Below are 27,884 nucleotides of genomic sequence, written 5' to 3' on the forward strand. Positions count from 1 at the left end.
AAGCAGAGTGGACCTAAAACCATCAGCACAGTTCCTTTACATCTACTTGTATCTTAGTCAGGTGAGCGTGTTGGTAGCACTTGCATCCCCATGCTACTCTTATCTGAGTCGGGTTAGCTTGTTGGTAGCGCTTGCATCCCCATGCTACTCCTTTCTGGGTCAGGTGAACTTGTCGGCAGGCTGACCTGCAGCTGCCCGGCGGCGGTGAGCATCTTGTGTCGGGCCTGCAGGGTGGAGGAGGAGGACATGGAAACGGACATGCTCTGTCTCAGCCACCGCACGTCCTCCCACATACACGACAGCTGGCAGCGGCAGGGGCGAGAGAGGTGAGCGGAGAGCAGAGTGAGGGAGGGAGAACAGGAGGGAAAAGGAATGACAGGAAGTTAGAATCGGAGAACGAGATCACGACATACTGTCAAGATATACGGAATGCCAAAATAAAGTGGATGCGTTATTGAAATACAATCCTGACTTTTTAGCTATTACACGCTATTCTCTACTCTCTGGCAAAACAACCAATCTTAAACATAATAATTGGTAACAAAATATGGAAGCGAAACAATCTGCTGACTATATTTGACCAATGGTATCGTCAAATGAAAACATGGCGCTTCAAGGAAATAGCTGTGAGCTGTGAGCTACACTTGATTAATGTTACCCTATGTAATGCTGCGTTTTAATATCCATCCGTCTCGGAGGTCCGAGGACGTTGCCTAGCGACACGCACAAACACGCCCCTTTTCCTCGGACGGCGAACTCGCCATCTCGGTTGAACTCAGTGGTGACCGAGCAAAATATGAACTGTTTTCATTGTGCTTGGACCACTTTGGTGGTTTAAATGGCAATTTCAATCACTCGTATTACTGCAATACCTTACTGCGTCCGTGTCTCTGCCTATGTACACAAATATATTGTATTTGTGTACAGCACTTTGGTCAACTACTGTTGTTTTAAATGTGCTATATAAATAAACTTGACTTGACTTGACTATGGCCTATAGCCTACTTATTTTGGAGCGCCTGGCCAATGCTACCGCGACAACAGCTTTCAGGGTGGCGTCCATGTTTTCCTCCAACGACCGAGCGAATTAATAATACGCTTGAAGTGTGGGCGTGGCGTCAGATCCGAGATCCGAGTCGGTTCGCAGAGAATACTCGAACGCAGCATGACATAGCATAGTAGCTAGCTTTGAGCTTTCAGTTACCGGAACACCGTTTCCCAGCATACCTTCGTAAACCAGAGGAAATCTTGCATGAGGGAGCTGCTATAGGAATCATCCACTTCCACGATGGGTATCTGGTCCTCAGCCGTCACCAGCAGACTGTCTTTGTGATAGAACACAGCAGCCAGGTAGATCCCCCTGAAGGACAGCCAGAATGGTATGACCCGGGTTACTTTTTAAGGCCAGAATAGAGATAGAAAATATATCATGTTCATATTTGACAATGTAATCAACATGTGTGTTCTATGAACTGTAACGTATTAATACATTCTTCGTGGGGGGAAATCATGAGCTTGTGAAAGTGAAATTTGTTTTAAATGTCAGTGCCCTTTTCGGGATGTCAGACTATCTGACAGCGGACACTAAAGGTCAGCAAAATGTGTCAGAACAAGCAACCAGCACAAACCTTTTCAATGTTTTCACAAACTTGTTGGAAGAGTTGAAGAGGTGTTTGAGACTCCTTGAGACGGACTGCTTCCTGCTCGGGTTCTGAAGCTTGGAGGAGTCTGAGGAAGATGAGGAGGGGGGGGGGGGGGGGGGTGCTCAATAAACACATGTAATGTTCCAAATGCAGCAGGTACTTGAAAAGGTAAGGAAAACTTTAGTGCTCACACAACCATCGTAAGGTAGAGAAGGATTAACACCATGGACAATAGCGCTGGAATAGCACACTCTATCTCTGCCTAGAATGCATCTGGTTGGCATATGGACAAACGTCCTCCTAGACTTGGAGAGTGTGTGTGTGTGTGTGTGTGTGTGTGTGTGTGTGTGTGTGTACATGCCCACGCGTGAATGCTTCAACTACATTGAGGTTGCTGGCATTCAGAACTAGGGTTGACTGACTCTGACGCATAGCCAGCCTGGCTGAACTTTATCTCCATGTATTCATCTACTCTCTCTCTCTCTCTCTCTCTCTCTCTCTCTCTCTCTCTCTCTCTCTCTCTCTCTCTCTCTCTCTCCCTCTCCCTCTCTCTCTCTCTCTCTCTCTCTCTCTCTCTCTCTCATCCTCCTCACACACTCTCCCTGTATCTCTCTCCACCATGGCCCTTCCTTCCCACAAGGCTCACAGGGCCCTCAGCGATGCCAATCTCCACCCTGCCAGACTCCCCCCACCGCTGCGACCCCTTGTTCTTTCTCTTAAGTTAATTAAGCATCACCAGTGTAATTGCCAGCCTGTAAACAAGAGGGTAGACAGGAAGAGCAGGGTAATGCCATGCTGCCGCACACAAGCACATTGGCAGACCAGCGCTCAGTTCCTGGCCGGACATGAAACAACCGGCACCACCCTCCACCACCACCTCCTCCATTAGCATGACTCCCTCTACCTCCTCCTCCACCACCGCCTACCTCCACCACCACCACCTCCTCCATTAGCATGACTCCCTCTACCTCCTCCTCCTCCACCACCGCCTACCTACACCACCACCACCTCCTCCATTAGCATGACTCCCTCTACCTCCTCCTCCACCACCGCCTACCTACACCACCACCACCTCCATTAGCATGACTCCCTCTACCTCCTCCTCCACCACCGCCTACCTGCACCACCACCACCTCCTCCATTAGCATGACTCCCTCTACCTCCTCCTCCACCACCGCCTACCTACACCACCACCACCTCCTCCATTAGCATGACTCCCTCTACCTCCTCCTCCTCCACCACCACCCTCCACCACCACCTCCTCCATTAGCATGACTCCCTCTACCTCCTCCTCCACCACCGCCTACCTACACCACCACCACCTCCTCCATTAGCATGACTCCCTCTACCTCCTCCTCCACCACCAGCATCAGTACTTCCCTGCACCACCAACATCACCTCCTCCACCATAAAATCCTCCTCTGCAACCGTCCACCACCGCCACAACCATTCTCCCCTCCACAGCGCATCGCCTCCACCCCTATTACTACCCTGTGCCCCACTACTACCACCCCTCAGATTCCTCCACCATGACGACCATCATCCCCACCTTGACGACCACCTATTCACCCAGGGACGGCCGAAGAGGGTTTTTAGGGGCCCGGAGCATCGTTCAGTGTCTATGGGACAGGAGGAGGTGCCAGGCTGGCCTGTTTAGTTGCTAAGTACGACATCACTTGTAACTGAAGACCACTACTTCCTCAGATGATGTCCTGGTGAAAACTGAATGACTATTGTAGTATTAAATCACATTTAAGAGCTAAATTAAGGCCAAATCCACTTTTTATGGCAATCATACCAAGGCTTTTTGGCGGGCTTTAATACACTGGGCTCTCTCTCTCTCTCTCTCTCTCTCTCTCTCTCTCTCTCTCTCTCTCTCTCTCTCTCTCTCTCTCTCTCTCTCTCTCTCTCTCTCTCTCTCTCTCTCTCTCTCTCTCTCTCTCTCTCTCTCTCTCTCTCTCTCTCTCTCTCTCTCTCTCGTCATAATCACAGAAGTAGAAAAGCAGGTGACATTTCTCACACACATCCACCAGCTTGAGATGCAGACTTAGGAAGCAGAAAACTAAATAAACATTGGAAAGCATTTTTCAATTAACAAGATGGAATTGCAGTCGGTTCACATGGAGAGAGAGACAGAGAGACAGAGAGATGGAGAGGGAGAGAGGGAGAGAATGAGAGAGAGGGAGAGGGAGGGGGAGAGAGAAGTTAAGTGAAAGTGACAAGTGGCTCGAATGACGGTAGGGGTCTTGGCTGCCATAGGAGCGCACATAACCGTGAACAAACACAGAAATTAGTTTAGGGAGAAAAAAATTATTGAATTTGATTAATGAGCTGCCTACTGCTTACATCTATCTTTTGAGAGAGAGAGAGAGAGAGAGAGAGAGAGAGAGAGAGAGAGAGAGAGAGAGAGAGAGAGAGAGAGAGAGAGAGAGAGAGAGAGAGAGAGAGAGAGAGAGAGAGCAACACCAACAAATTACCAAAGTCAAAAGAGAGCATTTACATTTTATAATTGACTTAAAGAAAGAGACCCTGACACGCTCCATAGCAAAGCAGACCTACCAACCTGCAGATACATATTAAAAAAAAAGATTTTGAGGACATGCTGGCCGGATGAATGCGCAAACACAGCGGCATCGTTTTGTGAGCTGTTGTGACAGGAAAAGGACGCCAAATGGAAGACAACCCCCGTTAAGACCATCAATCATCTGTGTGTTCCTGCCCTATCAGCACCGTGCTGATGTCTGTACACAGACAGACTGCGCACACAAACAGAACAGATCACTTTAAATGCTTTCATAAAAAATATATACCTGTACATAATTAGACTTTTTTGTGGGATTGAATGGAGAGATTTACTACATATGGCGACAGAGGGGAGAGTGAGGGGGGACAAAGAATGACAGAGACAGAGAGAGATAGCAACAGATTAGGGGGAAAGAGAGAGAGGGGGGGGGGGGGTGGAGGCAGATAGAGGATCTGGGTTCATTGGAGAGACAGGGAGTGAAAAAGTGTGAGCGAGAGAAGGAGATTGAATGAGACATGAACATAAGGAGTGAGACGGAGAGCGTTAGAGACAGACTGAGAGAGAAGAAAAGGGCTATATTCCATTAGTGAGTCAGCAAACACACACACACACACACACACATACACACACACACACAAACTTGTGAGTGTGTGTGCTCTTTATGTGTTTGCTTGTGTGCCCATGAGGCAGGAACACAGCTCCCTGTGCGTGTGTGTGCTCGCGCACGTGCGTGCGTGCATGTGTGTGGACATATATATATATACATATATATACATATATATATATATATATACATATATATATTTATATACATATATATATATATATATATATATATATATATATATATATATATAGAGATATATATATAGAGATATATATAGAGATATATATATAGAGATATATAGAGATGAGATTCATGTGTCAAACATAATCACATCTCTCTCTCAGAGCATGTTTGCTCCCTACCCTGCATTTGTGCGTAATAAATGAAGATAAGCAGGCATGTAAATGAGTTGGCCATCCGTGCTGATCCCTTATATATATATATAAGTGTTTACATAACCTTTGCATGGCGATTGGGGTACCTAAATGACTGAATTTGTAACCAAGAGATCGCGTTATAGCGAGAATCTAATATTTCATGTTGTTTTGCCCCAACAAATGCAGAAACAAACATTCACATTTTAACACATATACACATATATTTTTGTATATATATATGCGTGTGTGCGTGCGCAAGTTCTCACCTCCGCAGCAGTAGTGTGTGTGTGTGGCCCGGACCTGCTGGAGCAGACGCTCCATGGCCTCGACTTGGCCCCGCCTCCTGGGCTCTGTTCCGTCCCCGTCCCGCCAGTCTGAGGAGACATCAGAGCCCTTACACTGTTGGCTCAGAGGAGGTGTTTATATCCACTGTACCCAAAATGCATTTTGGCCAAGCAATATCAGAAACGTTTTGGAGGATCCATGAGAGCTCTTCATCGAAGCCTGCAACGGCAAAGCATGAAGAGGACACTGCGAGACCCAGATGGCCTGGACTGGAGTCCCCTTCTCTACTGCCAATACACTCGCATTCAAAGACTCTCGGCCAGAGTTGTCTTGAATGGCAGTTATTTTAACATTATGGCGAGAAATGCGTTCCCTTTTTCATGTTTGTTCTCTAAACTCCCTCACGACTGCGTGAGAAAGACTCTCTTGAAGTGGAAGTTGAGGAGGAAGGTATTTTTAGGTGTACTTTTAAATATCAATTGCCTTAAAAATAGGACCCTTTCAAAGTTGACGTTGCTGTGTTGGCTCCTCTCGTGATGAGAGGGTTGGGACCAGCATTTTCTTTCATGTAACAGTCCAAAAATAGATTCCTTCTTCAAATAACGGCAAGCAGTTAAATGTTTTTAAACAAAAATAAAAAGATAGTCAACCATGTAGTATGATGGGATTGGTTGTTGTAGAGCCCACAAATAAACGATAGACCATGCGTCTTGTCTCTGTTGGGAATAATTGTCCCCCAGTCTACTGCTAGATTTGAAACTCTCATTTTACATTAAGGGGATTTAGCAGACGCTTTTATCCAAAGCGACTTACAACCATTAAAACTCACATTCACCCAGCGACGGCAGAGTCCACCATGCAAGGCGCCGGACAGCCGATTTGGAGCAGTGTAGTAACGGTTAGGCGTCTTGCTCAGGGACACCACAACACTCCGCCAGGGATCGAACTAGCAGCAGTCCGGTTACCGGTCAACCCGCTCTACCTCCTGAGCTACTGCAGCTATACGTCAGTTCTGCTCATGGTGGTCCACTTTGAAGCATCACTTTTGTCGAACAATATATAAAAAAATCCACCGCAGCATACCCCTTTACTTCAAAAGGGTTTGCAAACAACAAAAGACTTAACAGCTTTTTGTTCTTATAATTTGACATTATGTGAGTGCTTCATCCACCCACGTCCACACCATTCCAGGTATTTTCTATTTTCTCGGAAACTCGGTTGGGTATTTGCAACACAACCTTTGAAATAACCATGTTATTCAAGGAGGTGAACGGGTTCATAGTTATTGTCCAAAACGATAAAAAGGTTTAAACTAATTGAAAGCCATGGAGCCCTCCCATTGGACACGAGCCCAGAATGAGATGTAGTGCAGGTTTAAACATTGCATACAATTCAAAAGTCCCCTTGTGCATGTGTACAATCATGATTATCATTAGGGAAAGACACAAACTCTAAAACACAACGACTAGGTGCTACCCTAACGGTTCAGGAAGGAGCTGTCTTGGGAACACAAAAAGAAAACCTTGGGGTTGGGGGGGGGCGAAGCGCTGAATGTTCTTCTGAAGATATTTCATGCGTCCCTGTCTCACCGAGGGGGGACGTTATTAAATGTGACACACGCTGACTCCTGGGGCTTACACCTTCATGAATATGCAAGCTCAGTTTCGACATTCATATATTCTCCACTGCTTTTCATATTTTACGGAACGCCACATCAATTTTGCCCCATGCTGGGAAGGCCGTAAAGGCTGCATTTCATTCTGTGTTGTATTATTTATAATATTTTAGCTCAAGTTTGCGTAACAATTATAAGTGTTCCTTTTTTAAAGGACAATATGTCAATACATATGTGGCTCACTTGTATTCCAGTAACTTCCTCTTTCGCGCACAAACACACACACACACACACACACACACACACACACACACACACACACACACACACACACACACACACACACACACACACACACACACACACGCACAAACACATCCCTACAGGGCTGTCAAGGCTGTATTAAGTGAATAGCGGTGCATGAGTCGTGATGGCTCCTGAAAACACAGCTCACCAACCATTGGCCGAGGGAATGAGAGCGATTGAAAATTCTCCCTCATCCTTTGACCGAAAGACACTCAGGTTTTAATACAGAGAGCCATTGATTTCTTAAGACCCTTGTTTAAGACAGACACACAGACACAGACACTGACACACAGACACACACACACACACACACACACACACACACACACACACACACACACACACGTACACGTTACACTTGCTCAAAGCTCCCAAGGCTGTGTTATGTGACTGGCGGAGAGGGAGTCGTGACTGCTCATGAACCAAATGTTCTCCTTCCAAGAGCCGCCATGTCATTTCACATTTTACACAGGACACGATTTCTATACTCATAATTATACCTTCTTGGCCAGGGGAGTGTTGTGAGCAGCGCATTCACGGAGGAGGAGAGCATTTATTTTCACAATATTGTCCTTACTGGAGGGTGCAGCAGATGGAGGAAGGGAAGGTGCCGTGGGGCCCCAGCCCTTCATGTTGTACGCAGAGACCCGGACATAGTACAACCGCCCCTGGAACACATGAACAACAACAGCAAATCTAAGCACACATGAGAGACAACAAATACAATTTGTGGATGCGGATGAGGATTTCTCTGTTTTATCTGAACGTCTAGCGAGAAAATGGGACTCGAATGAGATCTGTTGCATGTACAGAAGCATGCTTGCATCCATATAATTGTTTTTGTCTCAATCTGAAACCAAGGTTTTATATCCATCACACAGATATCGACATACTGTTCCAGTTGCAATGTGCTATTCAGTGGGATGACAGCCAATCCACAGGGATAAAAAGATGTATTCATTCGGTTGGCCTCCTTTGAGATAATCTATAAAGGAACAACACGTGTCATTCAGTGCCATACGATTACCTTCCTCCTCTTTCCGCTCTGTCACCATGTTTCTCGTGTTTGTTGTCACTACCATAATTGCTCACAAATGGTGGTGCATTGTGGGTCAAACAGAGCTGCCTAGCTTCTATTGTGTTTCCCGTTTTGAAGTCACAGTGTGCACTGGCTTAGCAGGGAAAAGGAAAACACCTATAGTGCACGAGTGAAGAGGAGAACCAGTGACGGAGTGGTGTGGGTGAAATCAACAGAAACAGCGGGGTGGAGAGACATAAGGACATAGAGAGAGAGGAAGAAGAGGAGAGAGAGCGAGAGGGGGAGCGGTGGAGAGAAATGAGGATCCACCCAACCAACCCACCATAGCCAGACTGTTCAATAACCTCTACACACACGCACCCATTAAGTGCCCATGTAAGACTTTTATGTATTATATTAGGTATTCACAGAGTATCTGTGGAATGATATTGGATTTCTAAGAACTCCTCTTCCTATTATTCCGGATCGCTAAACCTTATAGCGAAGCCCCGGCTTGCAGAATGTTTTTCAACATTTTTGACGCAAATGTATTCCCGGGAAGCAGATCTTGAAGAAGTTTGGGACAATTCACCCACAGGGGGAGCTATCATTTGAGGCCAAAGATAAAAGTTCTGCCTCGCCGCCCGCTACTTATTTTCATGCAGAACATTTTTGCCCCTTGGACCCATAACTTCCGTCTGGGTTTCGTACATCTGTACAGTGAGAGTTTAAGATTTTATTATGGAATCGCAAAATGTGGGACACATGCTCTACAGTTTTCAATTTTCAATCAATCACAACTTGAGAATGAGTACTGTGAACTACTAATGCACATAGAGGATCTCGCCCGCAAGAAGACTGGGACTATGAAAGGACTTATCTTTTCAATTCAACTATTTTATTATTCGTTGAACCGTTGTCCTTCTATCATCTCTTGTTTTCTTTAATTCAACATATAGATATAATATTTGTCCTTTATTTCGCATTATATTTCATTGTTATCGTTAATTGTATTTATTGATTGCTGCTCTACCTCCTGTATGCTTCTGTTGCTCCAGTAGCGAAAGCGAGAGCGCGAGCGAGAGCGAGAGAGAGGAAGGGCGAGAGAGTGGTGCAGGAAGAGAGCAATAGAGAGAGAGAGACAATGTGTTGCCGTACCGTCGTCAGGCCGTTGATGATGCACTTCAAAGTCTGCAGGTTGTCCAACACCATCTCTCCAGCCAGAAGAGAGAAATCTTTCAGACAGCTCCACTCAACTACACACACACACACACACACACACACACACACACACACACACACACATCAATGACATATCTAATAGAAAAGAGGATGAAAGCTAACTGCTATGCAGACAAAGTGGTATTTATAGAAGCGTTATGAACGTGATCGTGTGAACGGCTTTTCCTACTTCGTTAGAATCCATTGTTCCACTGCGTCCCTCATAAAGTCTCTTTAATTCTCTTAGACTCAAACTTGGGAGAGAGAGATCTGACTCTGTTTCTCTTTCCCTCTCTCTCTCTCCCTCCCTCTCTCTATCTATCTCCCAGCAAAACATGCCTTTGGATTGTATTTATATGTTTTCATCAGTTGCAGCGATGCAGCTCCATCAACAGCCTAGCCTGAGCAAAGGACAGAGGCAATAAAAGACACAGATAGTAGTTGTTTTCTAAGTACCAGATTCCATCTCGGTGAGGCACGGTAAGAATGCTGACACACTAGTGATAAAGGAGAGTGGAACCTGGAGAGCCTGTCACTTGAAATGTGACGCACCTGTCACAACACGCGTAGCGACCAATGTGAAAATCTATTTAACTATCATCCACCAGATTATCCAGGTTATTCCGTTCATCGTGTTTTGGTTACTTTTAACCTCAGTCAGGAAACAAGTGGGGGGTTCAAAAAGCTAGGTTAGTACATATCAGACGATGGCAAGGGCCTGTGTGTGTGTGTGCGTGCGTGCGTGCGTGCGTGCGTGCGTGCGTGCGTGCGTGCGTGCGTGCGTGCGTGCGTGCGTGCTGGTACCTCTGTACTTGGTCACCACGGTGGAGTTGAGACACTGGGGTTCCTGGAAGGTGACGGTCAGCGAGGTACTGCTGCTCACGTTCAGCCGAACCAGAGACGGGGTCTCCGGGGCACCTGTGCAGGGGCATCCGTATCACAACCACAAAAAAAGGACTTGGCGCAATCGTTCACCCGTAGGAAAAACCATCGCCTTGCAATACCACAAGCATCATCATTTCAGACCCCTTTCCAATGAAATAATGTACTGTGAACCGTGACATTAAATTGTGACATTAAATCCCCATTTTCTTTTTCGATGACGATTTTATGTCTAGGTTCCCAAGAAAGAAAAAGGGGCAGAAAAGTGTCCTACATTTCAGCAAATTGAGAACTAAGCGTAGAGCTACTTTTAAGAGAAGCTATAACCCTGTGGGTTGACGTTGTGGCAGCACAGACAAGCACTCACACCAGCACACAAACACACACACACACACACACACACACACACACACACACACACACACACACACACACACACACACACACACACACACACACAAAGGTCCATTATAAGAAGTCACTGAGAGGGAAGAATCACTGGGGCGGTTCCCCAATAACGCTCACCTCACGTCTAGAGGACTATCCAGAATCACCCTGACAATCCATTTACCAAAATTGCTGCAATTTCAACCACTTCATGTGGCGCAATGGTTTGGTTGTTTGTGTGTCCGTTTGTGTGTGTGTGTGTGTGTGTGTGTGTGTGTGTGTGTGTGTGTGTGTGTGTCTGTGTGTGTGTGTCTGTGTGTGTGTGTTTGTGTGTGTGTGTCCGTGTGTGCGTGTGTGTGCGTGTGTTCGTCTGAGAATGGTGTGGTTGTTAATGTGCATGCCTGTACGTCAATGTATTTATTTTTTCACAGGGCCAAGGAACCCATGTTCAGCTATTCAGTTGAATGTTGTCATCCGAAAGGCACCAGAGTCTGCGTTAGAACCCATTCACTCTCAATGCTATGTGGTCTGTTTTCTCTGTGACGGAGAGAATAGAAATCTGACCCAATTCACTCGATCTCTATCTGTTCAGTAAGACATGCATGGAAAAATAAACAAAGTGCAAGACAATGAACTTCCAGAACACTTCATTTTGACTGTCAAATTCGAGCCTTGAATCAAGATGAGCTATCATTGTTTACTGCTCAAGATGCTGAGCAGGCCATTTCATAAAAAACTCAAGACCCTGAAATAAGAGTTTTTTAGGAAAGACATCACGTTTCTCATGATTTCATTGTTTCTCTCCAACTCTACACAAAACTGTCAAAAGTTGTAAGGCTTTTTAATCAATTCAGTTAGTTATGTGTAAGGTCCCCTTAACATTTCACTCACTCACTCACTCTCTGACTCTCTGGCTCTCTGACTCACGTGCGTGCTGGAAGCCTGTGCGCATGCGCTTGTACAGCTTGCTCCTCCACTCCCAGGCGCGGAGCTGCTTGTCCTTGTGGCAGGCGTCCAGGGACAGGCCCTCCTTCTGGGCCTGCATGGCCAGCTCGTCTGCCCTCCGCTCCGCCTCCACCACCAGGGAGCTCAGGTGGGCCTCGCGGCTCTCCACGCTCACAACTGCCGACAGAGGAGGGAGGGGAAGTTAGGGACCAGCGGTCAGACAGAGGAGAGGGGAGGTCAGAGTCCAGCGGTCAGACAGATGAGAGAGGGGAGGTCAGAGTCTGGAGATCAACAGGAGTTCAACAGGTTTTCTTCTTTGTTGAAGATGAAGATTCTTTATGTGAATTGTTTGAACAGATTCTTTGCATGTTGTCTGATGTTGATTAAGAGATCACCCCTTTGCATGACAGATGGAGTAACATTTTAAAAACAAATAATCATTTATTACAATAGTACTGGTATACTGTGTATAATATTGCATTGAGAAAATATATTGGGGGTGCAAAATTGAATTCATCTTAATTCAATGTTAAGGTGCTTTGTATAGAAGGGCCTGCTGGTATATATTCATTCATAATCAAAAATGTATGTGGAAGAAGGCAGCTTAGATGTTTTAATTGTCCAGACACACAAACATACACACACACATACACACACACACACACACAAAACAAAGGCTTTTTAATGCATTCACTTAATCTCCCAACTGGAACGGCAGTGTGGTGCATTATTTCCACTGCATATTGGAAAACGCTTAAACGGTAAACCAACAGTTTAGCTCCTCTCTTGGGTCTTGGCCAGGGCATCTCCACACAGCAACCTTCTATAGATGGGACAGCGCCGTTAGCGACAGTATGCTACGCCTGCTATTCCCTCGCGGCGGTAAGGAGGAGTGATGCTTGAAAGGGCAGATTGATAAGATCATCTCGTATGGGCCAGCACGGACACCTATTGGTCTTGCGTCCCTCCGTCCGTCTGTGCGCGCGCGCGCGTGTGTGTGTGTGTGTTTATGCTTGTGTGTGCTTGCACATGTGTGTCGTGCAGTCTCCAGAATTGGAACGCCCAATTAGCTGGAAGGAATCATCACGGGAGGAAGGGGGGGGGGTAGATTGATTGGCTAGATCATACCCAGGGCTCCCTGGTTACAGTGGGGCCCTGGTTACAGTAGCTTTCCTCGTCGAGGGGAAAGCTACCACGGAAGGAATCGAGGCGTGCAGGGGAGTCAAGAACATGCTGTATAATTAGCTGAGGCGAGAGAGAGAGAGAAGGAAAGAGAGAGAGAGCGAGAGAAAGGACGACACCAACTAATTCAATCACATTTAATCACATTAATGGAGAAAGAGAACAATTGTACTATTTTTATTAGTAGAAGTAAAATAAGTAGTAGTAGTAGTAGTAGTAGTATTAATATGAATTCATTAAATGTAATTAAACATTTCGCTATGTAAATTAATGTTTTCAAATTAAGGTAGATATACATTTTTCATGGAAATACAGCCTTTTCAATCTTGATCATGTGAGAAAGAGCGATGGATACATAGATGGAGAGAGGAAAACCTACAGAGAGACAGATACAGAGAGAGAGAGTCAGACAGATACAAAGAGAGAGAGAAAGAGACATAGAGAGAGACAGATAGAGAGTGAGAGCCATAGAGAGAGACAGATACAGAGACAGAGTCAAAGAGACAGATACACACAGAGAGAGAGAGAGAGAGAGAGAGAGAGAGAGAGAGAGAGAGAGAGAGAGAGAGAGAGAGAGAGAGAGAGAGAGAGAGAGAGAGAGAGAGAGAGAGAGAGAGAGAGAGAGAGAGAGAAAGAGAGAGAGAGAGAGAGAGAGAGAGAGAGAGAGAGAGAGAGAGAGAGAGAGAGAGAGAGAGAGAGAGAGAGAGAGAGAGAGAGTGAGAGAGAGACATACAGAGAGTGACAGATACAGATACAGAGAGAGAGAGAGAGAGAGATACAGAGAGAGAGCAGAGTCATAGAGAGAGAGACAGATAGAGGGAGAGAGGCAGATACAGACAGAGAGAGAGACATATACAGACAGTGAGACGGAGAGAAAGAGGGGCTTTTATGTGACGTGGCCGCCGTCAAGGAAGGCACACTGAAGGTCTGCTGTTGTCGGAAGGAACACACGTAACCATGGGCGACGGAACATTGGACATTCTAGCACTGTTGCTCTTGATGAATACATGCCTCGGTAACCGTTGACGACGCCATTACTGTTGATGGGTGGCTGATGTTGATGGTGGAGTGGAAAGAAACAAACCACACACGTGTTGAGGGGTAGCGGCAGAGTGGGGGAGGACGGAGACAGGGGGGAGGGATGGGAGGTGAGAGGAGGGGAGAAGAGAGAAGAGGGGATACGAGGCGGGAGGAGAGGAGAAGAGAGGAGACAAGTATAGAGACGAGAAGAGAAAAGAGGAGAACAGGAAGAGAGAGGAGGTGAATAGAGAAGAGGGTAGGCGAAAAGAGCAGAGGAAAGGAGGGAGGAGGACGAGAGGAGACGATGGGAGAAAGAACAGGGGAGAAGAGAGGCAAAATAAGATCTCAAAGAAAGTAGAGAGGTCGGATGACGTGAATGTGTATACTGTGACGGAATTAAATGGAATAAGGCCTGAGCGCGTCTCGACGTGTGTGTCCGTCTGTCTGACAGGTCAGTGTGTAATGGTAAAACCCAGAGCCCGCTGCCAGCCTGCCCAGAACACTTCTATATTACACTCTCTCTCTCTCTCTCACCTTCTACAACTCTGCCTCCCTCCACCGGCCTTAGTCATGGGCCATGACAGCAACATAAACAAACACCAGCGAAGAAGAAGCCCCTCTTTCACAGCCCAGCCCTCAGGCAGTAAACCCCCCATGAGGCACGGTGTGTGGTGTCAATGTGTGGGGTGTGTGTGTGTGAGTGTGTCTGTTTCTGTGTGTATGTGTGGTGTCTGTCTGTGGGGTGTGTGTGTGGTGTTTGTGTATGTTTGTGTGTGTGTGGTGTGTGTGGCGTGTGTTTTTGTGTTTGTGTGTGTCTGTGTGTCTGTGTGTGTGTGTGTGTGTGTGTGTGTCTCTGTGGTGTATGTCTGTGGGTTGTGTGTGCTGTTTTTGTATGTTTGTGTGTGTGTGTGTGTGTGTGTGTGTGTGTGTGTGTGTGTGTGTGTGTGTGTGTGTGTGTGTGTGTGTGTGTGTGTGTGTGCATGTGCGTGTGCGTGTGTGCGCGTGTGTGTGTAATATTGTGTTTGATTCTACGTGCATACATTGTTTTATGAGTCAGTACCATGCGTAGGTATATCACACCTTGCACTTGTACGTGTCCTAGAGACCGTCTGTAGTCCCTTCAGACTCCAGAGCCAGACCCAGCCTCAACCCCGACGTCTGGCCAGAGGAGCCGGACAAGGGAGCGGCCCCTATTAGCAGCCTGGAGGTGCAATTTCCTGCCCTCTTTGGGTCTGTCAGCCCAGGGCCAGCAGGCTGAGCTGGCTAATTGAAAGGGCTATAAATTAACAGGCTACTCTGTCTGTGGAAGAGCTGCCTCACACAGCCACGCCATTGTCTGCCTGGCAGTGGCAGGGGGGGGGGGGACTCGAAATAGCAGACCCCCTGGGACCCAGAGAGGCCTCATAAATTGACACACGCACGCGTGCTCTCGTCCACCGGCGCTGGATGTTAGTCGCGCACGCACACACACACACACACACACACACACACACACACACACACATACACATGGGAATGCATGCATTCATAGGGGACCATGGCAAGGCATTATAAAAAAAACATGTTATAAAAGCGCAAGCATATGTGAATTTAAATGACTGATGACTGACACACACACACACACACACACACAAGAATAAACACACCGATAGAAACGCAGATCCTCAAATGCTGAAATCGACACGTGGTGACACAAGCGCACACACACACACAGGACAAACACAGACGACACAGACACACACCCGCACGCACGAAGGGACACACACACACACACACACACACACACACACACAACCAACACCCACACACACACAGACACAGAACGACACACACACACACACACACACACACACACACACACACACACACACACACACACACACACACACACACACACACACACACACACACACACACACACGCACACACACGCACATAAGCAGCCATGGCGGGAGGCAGCAAGGTTGTCAGGAGGCTGGCTGACTGATTTACTTGGCACTTGAGGTATGACATAAACAGAGCTCAGCGGGCCCCAGGAGGGGGCAGCGCGCCGCTGTTGACTCTGTGTTTGTTTACAGGGATGGGATTGTACGGCCGCCCGGCAGCCCCAGCCACTGTTTGGAGAGCTCCCGCTGCAGCCCCCGCGCCACAATAAATCACTTAGCTGTAATTGCCCCGGCGTTACATGCATCATTGGAAAAGTTAAACCATTAAACGACAAACCTTGTTAAGGCTGCACTGTGGGGACCCGCTGCGGGGGCCCCCGGGGGCCCCGCTGTAAAGTGGCCACTGTTTCACCTCAGACCGGCCCCGGGGACCGACGCGCCGTGTGGGGGGGGGGGGGGGGGGGGGGAGCACACACACCCACCATGCGTGTGTGAGTGTGTGAGCGTGCATGCAGACGTGGGGGAGAGGGGCAGTGTGGGTCGAGCGAGCAAGAGAGAGAGAGAGAGTGAGTAAGAGTGTGTGTGTGTGTGTGTGTGTGTGTGTGTGTGTAAATTTGCAGTTAAACACACACACCTACGCTTGCCAAAACCTCCAGCCTGCCCACCCACCTACCAACCACACACACACACACACACACACACACACACACACACACACACACACACACACACACACACACACACACACACACACACACACACACACACACACACACACACACACACACAAAAGGAAAAGTGGTGGTGTTTTCTCCACCAGCACCCACCTCCAGCCTAGTGCTGCAGTAAAGGAATGAGTCACCTGTCTGGGAACTCTAACCGGGGCCGGGGAGAGGAGCAACAGCGGGACTGATGGAGGTGCTGGAGGAATGGCGGTGGAGGAGTTGGGTGGGCTGTCAGTGGGGTGAGGGTAGGAGTGAGCGTGCCGTCTAGGTTAGAGGTGAGCCAGGGCTTGACTGCTGCGACGACAGACACAACAGCACCGGGAAAGGGGCTGTTGGATCCATAGCTTGGGCCTTGCTCACTCAACGCCCGCCGAGTCCCAGACACACTGACTCACACCGTTCTGCGTAGCTGCCAGGGTGCCGCTGAGAGTAATCCTCCTGTGAGGAACTGTGTACTTCGTCCAAAGTAGTTGGTGTTAAGCGTGACGTTCGGAACAAATCTTGTGTATTCTAACTGGATTGTGTGCGCCTGCACCACACATTTGTGGGTCTCTGTTTAGTTTGAGGCAGCGTCTGCTCTATAAAACACGTGAGTGTTTGAGACTCTATTGCGTTACATCTTCTGCTGACGCCTTCGCTCTTTTCATCTGTTCAGGATAACTGACATGTTGGCAGCGGCTTGAGTCGACATACGAAACCGGTCTTTGTTTCAGTGCCGTGACCGCACTCCACGCAAACACAACTTAGCCTCCAACGACAGCAGAACACATTAGCGTCTCCGACTCTTCCTTTCATTGGTCCAAAGTGGCACCGTCGGCTGTTTTGGGTATTTTTAACCGCACCTTGTTAAATACCATTTACATTTCCAGGGACGGGGGAGTTGTTGGGGGAGTTGTTGGGGGAGTTGCTGGGGGGGGGGGGGGGGGGGGGGGGGGGGGGGGGGGGGGGATTTTCATTGGCTTTCTTTCTAACCACAGCAGCAGACATAAATCATCTGAAGCTAACAGATGAGGTTGAACCAGCAAACGCTCCAATATTGACTCTTTTATTGTTCACGGCCTCACTTGTAAGTCCCTTTGGATACAAGCGTTGGCTAAACTACTAAATAGCAGTATAGCTAACCTGTCTGATTTCTGTTGAAGTAGAAAAACTGATCACTTCCTCTGTGGAAGTACTTAGCAGTCACCCACCAGCTTGTGTTGAGTTAATTTAAAAAGCTTGGTAAGAACAAATTCAACTGACAATTAATTCATTTTGTGATCATATAAAGCAACCCATTTTGTGCCTCACCAGAGAGCAAGTTGTGTGTAGACTACTGGATGAAGGTTAAACGCACACACACACACACACACACACACACACACACACACACACACACACACACACACACACACACACACACACACACACACACACACACACACACACACACACACACACACACAGGAACAGTGGAAACCTTCAGGAATGCAATTGAGAGATTCACAAGGTAATTCTGCGAGGTAAGGCTTTTAATTGGAATAGATCCTTTAGCCCAGACCCAAGATGGAGAATAAAAAGGAGAGATTCAGGGATTTTCTACCCAGTGTTGATTTGAAAAAGTATCCCCTCACCGGGTTAAGGCCACATGATAGTGCCGTAATAGTAACTGTACTGCATTTATATATCGCTTTTGTGTGACCAGAGGCCACACAAAACCCTTTACAACATTGCCTGGCATTCGCCCATTAATGCATACAATTCCCACACAGACAGCGGCATCAGCCAGGCCAAGGCGACAGCCACCTCGTCGGGAACAGGGTTGCTTGCTCAGGGACACCTCGACACTCAGCTATTAGGAGCCGGGGATTGAACCAGCAACCTTGCGGTTACCAACCAACCCACTCTACCTCCTGAGCTACATTACCGCCCCACGTGTATAAAAACGCAATCCTCCAGCAACATGATTCGTCCAAAGCCGACAACACTCCACCAGTACAACGTGGGACTCACAGTGGGGGCTCTCCTTGCCGCCGGCCTTCAGCAGGAGCTTGGCGATGGGGGTGTTGTTGGTCATGATGGCGATGTCCAGGGAGGTCAGGCCCTGGCTGTTGGGGGTGTTGAGGTCCAGCTCGTCGGCCGTGTACTGGTACAGCAGGATCTGCACAGTGTCCAGGTCCTGCTGCTCCACCGCCTCCAGGATGCAGTCGCTGCCCTGCATAGTCTGGGAGGGGTAGACGAAGAGGCATCGTGATGTCTTATGCACTTTTTAATATATTTTTAGGGCATAACTATTGTAATACATTTGGTTGCACTACACTCCAGTGACCGTGGAGGTTCCGTTAAGTATCCCATATTTTTTTTATCTATTTATTTAATTGTTTCCTTTTATTTTTCAAAAATGTTCTCACTTTTATCTTTATAGGACCGCGATAAAATAAAAAAAGGAGTAAAATCCCATGTCTTTGCCAGTCGCTGCCAACTGTTCTGTCAACGTTCCACTTTTCGTGAGGTCAAACTAACTACGTTAACTGTACTATTCTCCTCTAGTTGTAACGGCTCCGTGCGTCCCTGTGTCACGACACCGAGGTGTGTGGGGAGGTGTGGAGCTCCGCCTTGGCAGTGGTTGACGTCGATAGCCGCGCAACAACATCGCTCATTATAACGAACGACGGTACTAAAAAGATTGTAGTAAATAAAAGCTTCACAGAGTTGCAGTGAGTCGTAACCATGGGGATAACACCTCACCCCCCGTTCAGTGGCATTTCATCTGAAACAGTTGGATTCACTTACACTTTAAAGCATTAAATGAAGAACAAACACAAATATATATATTTATACATGGTTTTTTTTAAATACTTTTCACTAGTACCACAAAAAATAACTATTCTCAGTCCTTTAGTTGCTCTACACTCCAGTGGTGTTGGAGGTTGGGAAGTATTCCATATTTTTTCAATCTATTTCTTTTTAACTTTGCTTTTATCTTTCTAAGTCGTTTTTAACTTGTACGTTGCTTTGTAGGTCACAATGCCCAATGCTCACACTGAGCCAAAATCTGAATCATAGAGAAATCAACCACAACAAAACCAACTATAAACCAACCAATAGTGCTCACAATCAATCAGCTTCAAAGTCTAAGGAGTGAGGTAGGTTATATTCTGACTCACAGCTCTTCTATTTATATTCCCATGTGAACAACACCGAAGACACAAGGAAAAGAAAAAGGACAGAAGAATATGTGTGACCAAAAACAAAGCCATTGTGTGGGCTTCAACACGTTCCTCCTGCTCTCAGGGGGGCTACAGCAGCGTGCTGCAGTAACCGTATGTACCGCTGGAGCGATGCCACGCGGCTCCACGCACAGCAGGAGCCAGGAGCCCAGATAGGTCCCAGCCATAGCCTCACCATGCAAAGGTCTCCACAGAGAACACATGAAAGGGTCTATATTAAGGTCTGCTCGTGTCTGTCCGTGTGTCTGCTTGACTGAAATCCGTTTTCTGTCAGCACACTGAATTAAAAAAGTCAAAACTACTAATGATGATAATAGAACATTTATAATCGATATAATACACTTAGATGGTAGAGATAACATAATACATGAAAAAAAGATGAACATCGAAAAGTATTTTTTTCCAACAACATTACACATTCGATACAGTTAAATGTTCTGCAGTTCTGGTTGTATGTTTACGCTTTATTTTTTAAGGTGTTTGGATTGTTGTTTCGGCAAATGCAAGGACGGAACAAAGCTTTATTATTGCAACAGCAAAATAGTAGAAAACAACTCACTTAGCCATGCAAGAGAAATAAATGGAAACATATTTGTTTTGATAAAAGTACCGAGGGGTGTTTGCTTGGTTAACAAAAGGACTTACAAAAAACGCTAAATAAAACAAATTAAACATGTCTCCATTGTACCATGTGCACAAGTGCTTGGGTCTTTCATTACAATACAGACGATTGAACAGTGCAGTGCATCTCTCTGTGGGACCACGAATCAATACTGGAAACAATTTGGATGGGGAAGATGAAGCCCATTGTCCATATCCACAATACGATAGGCTCCGATGGTATAACTAGCCGTGAACCCAAGTGCTGTGTCTGGAAATGTGTGTGTGTTAGCGTGTGAATATGTGTGCGGGTTGGTATGTGTGTGTGTGAGTTTGTGTGACTGAACGCAGTTTTGTGCATACATGTATGTGTGCGTGTGAGTGTGTATGCATGTGTGTCGCGTGCACCTGCATAAGTGCATGCGCGTCTGCATGCACAAGCGTGTGTGTGTGTGTGGGTGTGTGTGTGTGTGTGTGTGTGTGTGTCTGCGTGCACCTGTATACGTGCATGCGTGTCTGCGTTTCTGCCTGCCTGCCTGCCTGTGTGTGTGTGTGTGTGTGTGTGTCTGTGTCTGTGTCTGTGTCTGTGTGTGTGTGTGTGTGTGTGTGTGTGTGTGTGTGTGTGTGTGTGTGTGTGTATGTGTGTGTGTGTGTTGGCTAGACTGTGCCAGCCGTGTGGCCTTTGGAAAGCAGCCATCAGAGACATAAAAGAGACGGACGTACAAGGCAGCTCCGTACGAGGTAGAAAAAATCATAAAGAGAGGGGGAGAGAATGATGAAATGATGATGACACACACAAAACACTCCAATAAACAAACACGCGCACACACACTCACATACGTACACTCGCAAGCGCAGCCCAATTTATTTTTGGGATAGAATACAATTATTGTACAACCAGGATGTTTGGTTGTAAATAAATAACATAAAACAGAAAAGTCATAAAAAAAGAAAAAATTAAAATAAAGTAAAGTCAGTGGTATATCACATGGACATGTGTTGAGTTAACAGTCTTGGAGAAAGAGGGAGATTTAATAAAACAGTGCTAATCAGCGGGAAGGGAGAATCTTGGCTAAAATGTCACCACTAACAGCATTAGTGGACCTCCAAACCACATGTTAATTGATTTCCCTGCTGAAGACACGAGCAGAGAGATCACAGTGATCCGTCTGTGCTTGTAATGTCCAATGAAGACTAAATTACACACACTCACACAAAGCGCACACAACCACACATAAAAACGCACACAAAGAAGCTTGATCAGACCATTTTAAGCCATCACATGGAGGACGTGATTAGATAGGATATTTTAAGAGTTCCCTGGCGTGGGGTAGGATACTGAGGGTTGTGAGACTACACTTGCCAACCCTGTGGCACCGATCAGGGTTTCGATTAAACACACCCACTGAGACAAGGGTGTGAAGCATTACAATGAAGCCATACACAACAAGGGAAATGAATACCATGTTTTCAAAATATATATTTTCAAGCAGTCACGAAGGAGAGGCTGTTTTGAATTGGTGCCGAAGGACAAAGTTACAGTACCTAAAAAGAGTGGGTAGGTTAGCAGCACAACATAATTCAGTGTGTTTTCTTTGCTTTATCTACCTGAGGCCATGTCCTTCAGACTTTCTTTACATTGTAAAGAGGTAAACAGCTGCCAAAAGAATTCAGAGGCGCACTGCTTGTTATAGTGCCAGAGAACCCTGAATTTTATTTTTCCTTCGTTTATTTTCTGATCTCCAATCAAGTAATAAATTCCATTCCGTCACTGTTGGCAAAATAATACCACTGTTTAGAGAAAACAGGAGTAAAATGGTGTGTTTTTGCCGGTCACTTCTCCAAACTCAAGTCCCATTCTTTGAGCGAGGTATAAGTGTCCAAACCGAGAGTGTAAACCAACGCCACGGTGTGTGTCTGTGTGTTGATGTGAGGTGCTGCATGTGGGGACCGGTGGATGGCTGCTGCGTCTGAGAGACAGTACGTTTCCCAGAGAGACCTTCTGGGAAACGTATAGTATAACGCCGTGGTATTACTAAAGGACATGTACTCACTTAGAAAGAGTCACAAAGCGACCGTGGGTGGTAACCATGGGAATAACACCTCCCCTCTCCTTCCTAAACTGGTATCTAAAACATGTTTGTAAGAATCGCATTCTGTCGAATTCGAGCTGAAACTGCCGGTTCACGTGGACTTAACAAATGAAAGTAAAACAGCTTTGGCTCACACATCAGCCACAACACGATACGTCAGTGACTGAATGCAGGGTTTTTTTTACGAGAACTCCTCATGTTGTGATAGGTTTGGAATGATTTTGAAAGTTCTATAAAAGTGCATCCAGCAGATGGTACATGCCAGACGTATGACAGGTAAATGTACTCGTAATGTCATAGGAAACCCAGGGCAATGTACGCAAGTCTACCATATATTTTGACGAGAGGAATTAAAGAGGAATTAAAGATGTGAAAAGAAAAGACAGAAGATATCACAGATAAATACATTTAAAGAAGCCTAATATATTCAGACAACAATACAGTGTTGTGATGCTACCACCTACTCTCCACTTTCCTTAATTACAGCATATTAAAGAGGGAATATAGGTAAAATATAGGATACATAGATATATATACCAATGATCAAAGCTGCAGACAGCAGTTTTAGCTTGCTCCACTTTGTTTTGATTACATTATGTTTTGATTGAGTCTCAAGGTTCTCATGTATTTGTTTGACTATGGGCCATTGTTCTAGGCCTGAGCACCATGAGACTTGAGAATCAAAACATAATTTCATCAAAAGAAAGTTGGGTGAGGTATAATTTGATGATTGCGGCTTGGATATAAAGAAATAAACGATACACTTAAAGCTAGCGTATGCTACCAGCCATGGTCAGTTGTGTCCAATGTGCGGCAGGACGCCTGCCTAGCCTTGTGGAAGACGCTGGTCATGTGCAGTAAGTGCGTGGGCGTGAGTGTGTGCAGTTAGCAGGGTAGCTAGGTAGATAGACAGGTTTACCATTCATTCCTTTCATTCTGTCCAAATGTAAAGATTGGACGGGCCTCACAGGCATTATGATAGGCCTGTGATAGCCAAAGATACCGGATTTTAGATGTTTTTTATCAGAACATTGGATTTATTGAACGTTGTCGGGATGCAACGAGAATTTCCAGAAATAGGAAGAAAAAAATGAAAAAAATAATTGCCGACCCCAGCTTTATAAAATGACCTTTGATGGCTCAACAGCCCCACTTCACTCACTCACCGATGCTTTGCGCAGGCGGTCGGACTTGCCGAAGAAGTATGTTTCCTCAAAGGAGGATGTGCTGCCCCTCAGCTTCTCCGAGAGGTTCCTGTAGAGGCGCTTGGCGGCGCTCGGGGACGCCGGGCCCCCCGGAACCTTCCTGCTCTGGGTCAGCTGCAGGCTCTGCATCGGCTGGGTCATGCTGACGGGAAACCTTCTGCTGGAAGAGGCAGGAGACAGGAGGATGGTTGGTTGGGTACCGTTTTGATTGAACTTGCTTTGGGTAAAAGCGAATCCTAAATAGCCATATCATTCTCAGAAACACACACTCCGTGAACTGACTCCATGTTCACTTGAAGGGCAACATGTTTACCTCCAACCGATGAACGTCATACACCAAATAAGGACAACAATGCATCCTGAGGATTCAACTAATTAATTTCTTGATAGTGGCATTAATGCGGCCACTGGTTAGTCGCCTGGGGCCGAAACAACACGTGGTAACGAAGTACATGCTTTGACCCACTCATTGGACTGCGCTATTTACTGCGATGTAATCATCCAGGGCTGGTTACCTGGAATCAGCCAGTGACTGCGGTGGCTATGAGGAAATGAGGGTTTGAGTCATAGCTCGAGGTTGAACAGCACACTAATAACAACCACAACAACAATAGAATCGTGACACAATAAGAAAATAGAGACACAAGGAGCACGACGAGGAGACGCAGAGACGAGTGCAGGGGATGGAGGACCAATAGAGCGCCGGCGCTAATGAACCATGTGGAGCCGCTAAGTCAAACAATAACTAAACGAGAGGCGGGCGGCAGGCGACCTAAGAGCGAATCTGATCATTTGATCTCAAACCGTTTCCATGGCTGGCAAAATAATTCTTGGGTCATAGCATGAAACCATGCGGTGCACACGCGCTCCTGGCCGGAGGTGTGAGTGCAGGCGGCCTGTGTTCTGACCCGCCCCCGGTCTTCACCCTAAAGCCTCTGCAGCCGCCTCAGAGGGTCTGCCACCGACTGCGGCGCTTCAAGCGTGTTCTACTTGCAGAAGGTTCGGGGGGGGGTATGTATGAAACATTGGCCAGTGCCTGACCACCAGCGCTAACAGAGAACCGTGACTCGGCCCGCTTTACTCTCAAACTCCGTCTCAGATCCGTCTCCATCCCGTAAGATCCCCCTGGCAGCGAGGACTTCTGCCCCTGGCTCTGTTATCTGGCCTCACTTGTAGCTTGACATTGTCTGTGTTTTTAATTATTTCTGGTGTCCCAGTGAGTGAAGATGTATCTCTCTCTCTCTCTCTCTCTCTCTCTCTCTCTCCATCTGTGTCTCTCTCTCTCTCTCTCTCTCTCTCTCTCTCTCTCTCTCTCTCTCTCCATCTGTGTCTCTCTCTCTCTCTCTCTCAATCTGTGTCTCTCTCTCTCTCTCTCTCAATCTGTGTCTCTCTCTCTCTCTCTCTCAATCTGTGTCTCTCTCTCTCTCTCCATCTCTCTCCATCTCTCCATCTCTCTCTCTCTCTCTCTCTCTCTCTCTCTCTCTCTCTCTCTCTGTCTCTCTCTCTCTCTCTCTCTCTCTCTCTCTCTCTCTCTCTCTCTCTCAACATCAAAAGCCTCATCGAGTACGATGGCTTAATCTCCGTCCCTCTTCCTCTCTTTTGACATTTTGGATAACGTCTCAATCCATCCATCCATCCATCCATCCATCCATCCCTCCCTCCCCGCCTCTCCTCCACTCCCCCCCCCACCCCCATCCCCATCCGTCTCTCTCACTCTCTCTCTCTCTCTGACATGATTGGGACCCACAAATAACTCGGATCCCCTGTGCTGTGTTTGTCGTTGGGTACGATTACCCAGAATCCTCAGCTGAATTAAAGGAAAGGACACTTAACTCACTTAAAGCCAACCCATAAGTGAGCTATAATAACACATAGTCAGCTCACACAGCAATTTTTAACCTTGGTATGCTTCCAACCCGGGGCTGTTACGTAAGTGCAGACATTCTCAGGTCGCCGTGCCCTCGTGTTTGCAAACCTGTACTTTTACGAATAAAAAGCAAAAAATGAAAAGAAAAAGGTGTTATGTAGATTTTTGCTTTCGTGGCCCCTAACGGTTTTGTACGCCGTGCGATGCTCGAGGAGAATAAAACGACACACATTTTAGGCCAGACCACGTTGGTGTGGGTGAATGTTGAGAGGAGGAGACGAGGAGGGAACAGCCAGACTGAGCAGCAGCAGCAGCAGCACAGGACTGGACTGTACAGCATCCTGTGCCCAGACGAATGGCTAGAAATGTTCAAATATTTGGTGAGCAGGAACAAATGCTTCGCTGCCTGATTAACCCATAGGTCACAGTCCACAAAGATACACAATAAAGATCTATGCAGCTCCTTCTCCCGTTTAACACAGGGGGACTGAGTCATGTTATAGAACAGCTCCTTCAGCCCAAGGCAGATGTCAACCGAAATTCAGTATGTTAAAGCTGTGTCATTTCTTCTCTGTCTCGGGGTGAGTGTGAGCGGTAGGGGTGGGCTGGGGGGGGGTGAGCAGGTCTCCCCCATCATGAGTTACCAAGACCATGGTCAACCGTTTCGGTGATTCATCTCATCTGCTTTTAACGTGAAATAAGATACAAAATAAAATAACGCAACCCTATGAAATTGACTCAACACTTATGGCTGATTCTGACAGGGAAAAGGATAGCAGTGGTTGTATTGACAGAGTCACAGGAGGCCCGCCACTGAAACGCATTTACATGTAACTCTGCAAATAAGGGAATGATGAAATAACGGGCAATCTTAGAAAATGGAAGAAGATGGGTCAGAGGACACCCACAGGCCCTATTTACTCCCACCTGTTGCCGTGTAGTCTTGGACAAATTCAAATGAATCACACAGCCAGTGAGAGTGTTCAAGACTACAACGCACAGACATATCAGGGTAGAGTATAATGTTACTCAATTTAAAAAGGCCTCGTCTTAATCACCAACTTTGTGTATTAAGAAGCACATTTTGTTTGAAGAGCTACCATAAATCTTGTGTTATGTTTCACATAACACAAGAAAATGTGTGGGACGAAATAACGGCTTTCAACGTGAACTAGAGTTAGTTACATATTTGGTCAACGGCTCAATCAGCAATCAGCCCTTATTCATGTGGAAAGCAGCGGGGGAAATACCTTGTTGCTTCACAAGGAAGCCGTGATTGTGAAAAGGAAATGGGTCATAATAACATAGCACATCTATCAAATAATAATAGAAAAAAAATAGCATAATGGCATACCGGTAATTGATGTATATGAAATACATAAATAGATCCATGTAAATTGTACAATTAAATAATATATAAATACAATTCAATAATTGCGGTGATTTGAATGCCATTTTTTACTTATTTTTTGGTTATGCTTGCTAATAAATAAGTCAAAAGGAAATAGACGCCATTCATATTTCCCACAGGCTTCAAGGTGTGCCTTTGCACTTCAGCAAACAAAAGAGAGAGGAGGGGATTTTCAACAGCCAACAGCCAAGTCAAATAACAATGAGAAAGGGCTTATCCGATAAAACCATCCCGTTGGACTGAATAAGGGATGGATTTAAAGATGAGATGGCGGAGCTGGAGGAAAATAAACAGACTGGCAGAGTTTATGTGATATTTCACATAACACAAGCCTTTTTGACCAAGCTTCAGAATCTGCTCAAACAGTATGGGGTTAGGTGAATTAAGCGGTGGTCACTAGTCACACCCCCTGCCATGTGGAGAGCTCGCTGACCCAGTAGAAATGGAGCACCATAGAAATGAGTGAAGGAGGGTGGTCCAACATCAGATATGACATGTGGGGTACTCCTTTGCACCAAGTGCCTTGCAACACAGAGAGTGATTACATTGTTAGCATAGCTGGCCCGAGTGGGATTCAAACCCCTAACGCTGGCTAGCATTCCTGCCATGATCTACCAGTTGAGCTGAATAGAGAAGATTGAAGAAACAAAGGGCTACAAATTTCTACACACATCAACTCGACAGAGAATATATGCAATGGAAACGAGGATCATATGTCAGCTGATCATGCAAAAGACACAGCAAAGCATCAATGAAGCCTGATTGGCCCGATGTATCATTAGCCCGACTAAACGATTCCTTGACTGGTCATCCTGGGTCACAGTGGTGGCCAATTAGGACTCAAAAGGCATGTCAATCTAAACCCAGGTCTACATG

At 46.4% G+C, this 27,884-nt stretch overlaps 1 protein-coding gene across 3 annotated transcripts in view; it reads right to left on the minus strand.

Moving 5' to 3' along the window:
* Positions 1–27,884, minus strand: part of ankfn1a (ankyrin repeat and fibronectin type III domain containing 1a) — a 100,172-nt gene that overhangs the window by 26,102 nt on the left and 46,186 nt on the right. For all 3 annotated transcript variants that reach the window (XM_030340193.1, XM_030340194.1, XM_030340195.1), the window contains 10 exons: positions 23,692–23,890; positions 18,616–18,826; positions 11,793–11,987; positions 10,401–10,514; positions 9,534–9,631; positions 7,935–8,025; positions 5,418–5,525; positions 1,629–1,728; positions 1,228–1,360; positions 186–302 (listed from right to left, as the gene is read on the minus strand). In XM_030340193.1, coding sequence (XP_030196053.1) covers positions 186–302; positions 1,228–1,360; positions 1,629–1,728; positions 5,418–5,525; positions 7,935–8,025; positions 9,534–9,631; positions 10,401–10,514; positions 11,793–11,987; positions 18,616–18,826; positions 23,692–23,890 — 1,366 coding nt within the window. The remainder of the gene's footprint in view (positions 1–185; positions 303–1,227; positions 1,361–1,628; positions 1,729–5,417; positions 5,526–7,934; positions 8,026–9,533; positions 9,632–10,400; positions 10,515–11,792; positions 11,988–18,615; positions 18,827–23,691; positions 23,891–27,884) is intronic.

Source organism: Gadus morhua, chromosome 18 (genome assembly GCF_902167405.1).
Source record: "Gadus morhua chromosome 18, gadMor3.0, whole genome shotgun sequence".
In the NCBI taxonomy this organism is placed as follows: domain Eukaryota; kingdom Metazoa; phylum Chordata; class Actinopteri; order Gadiformes; family Gadidae; genus Gadus; species Gadus morhua.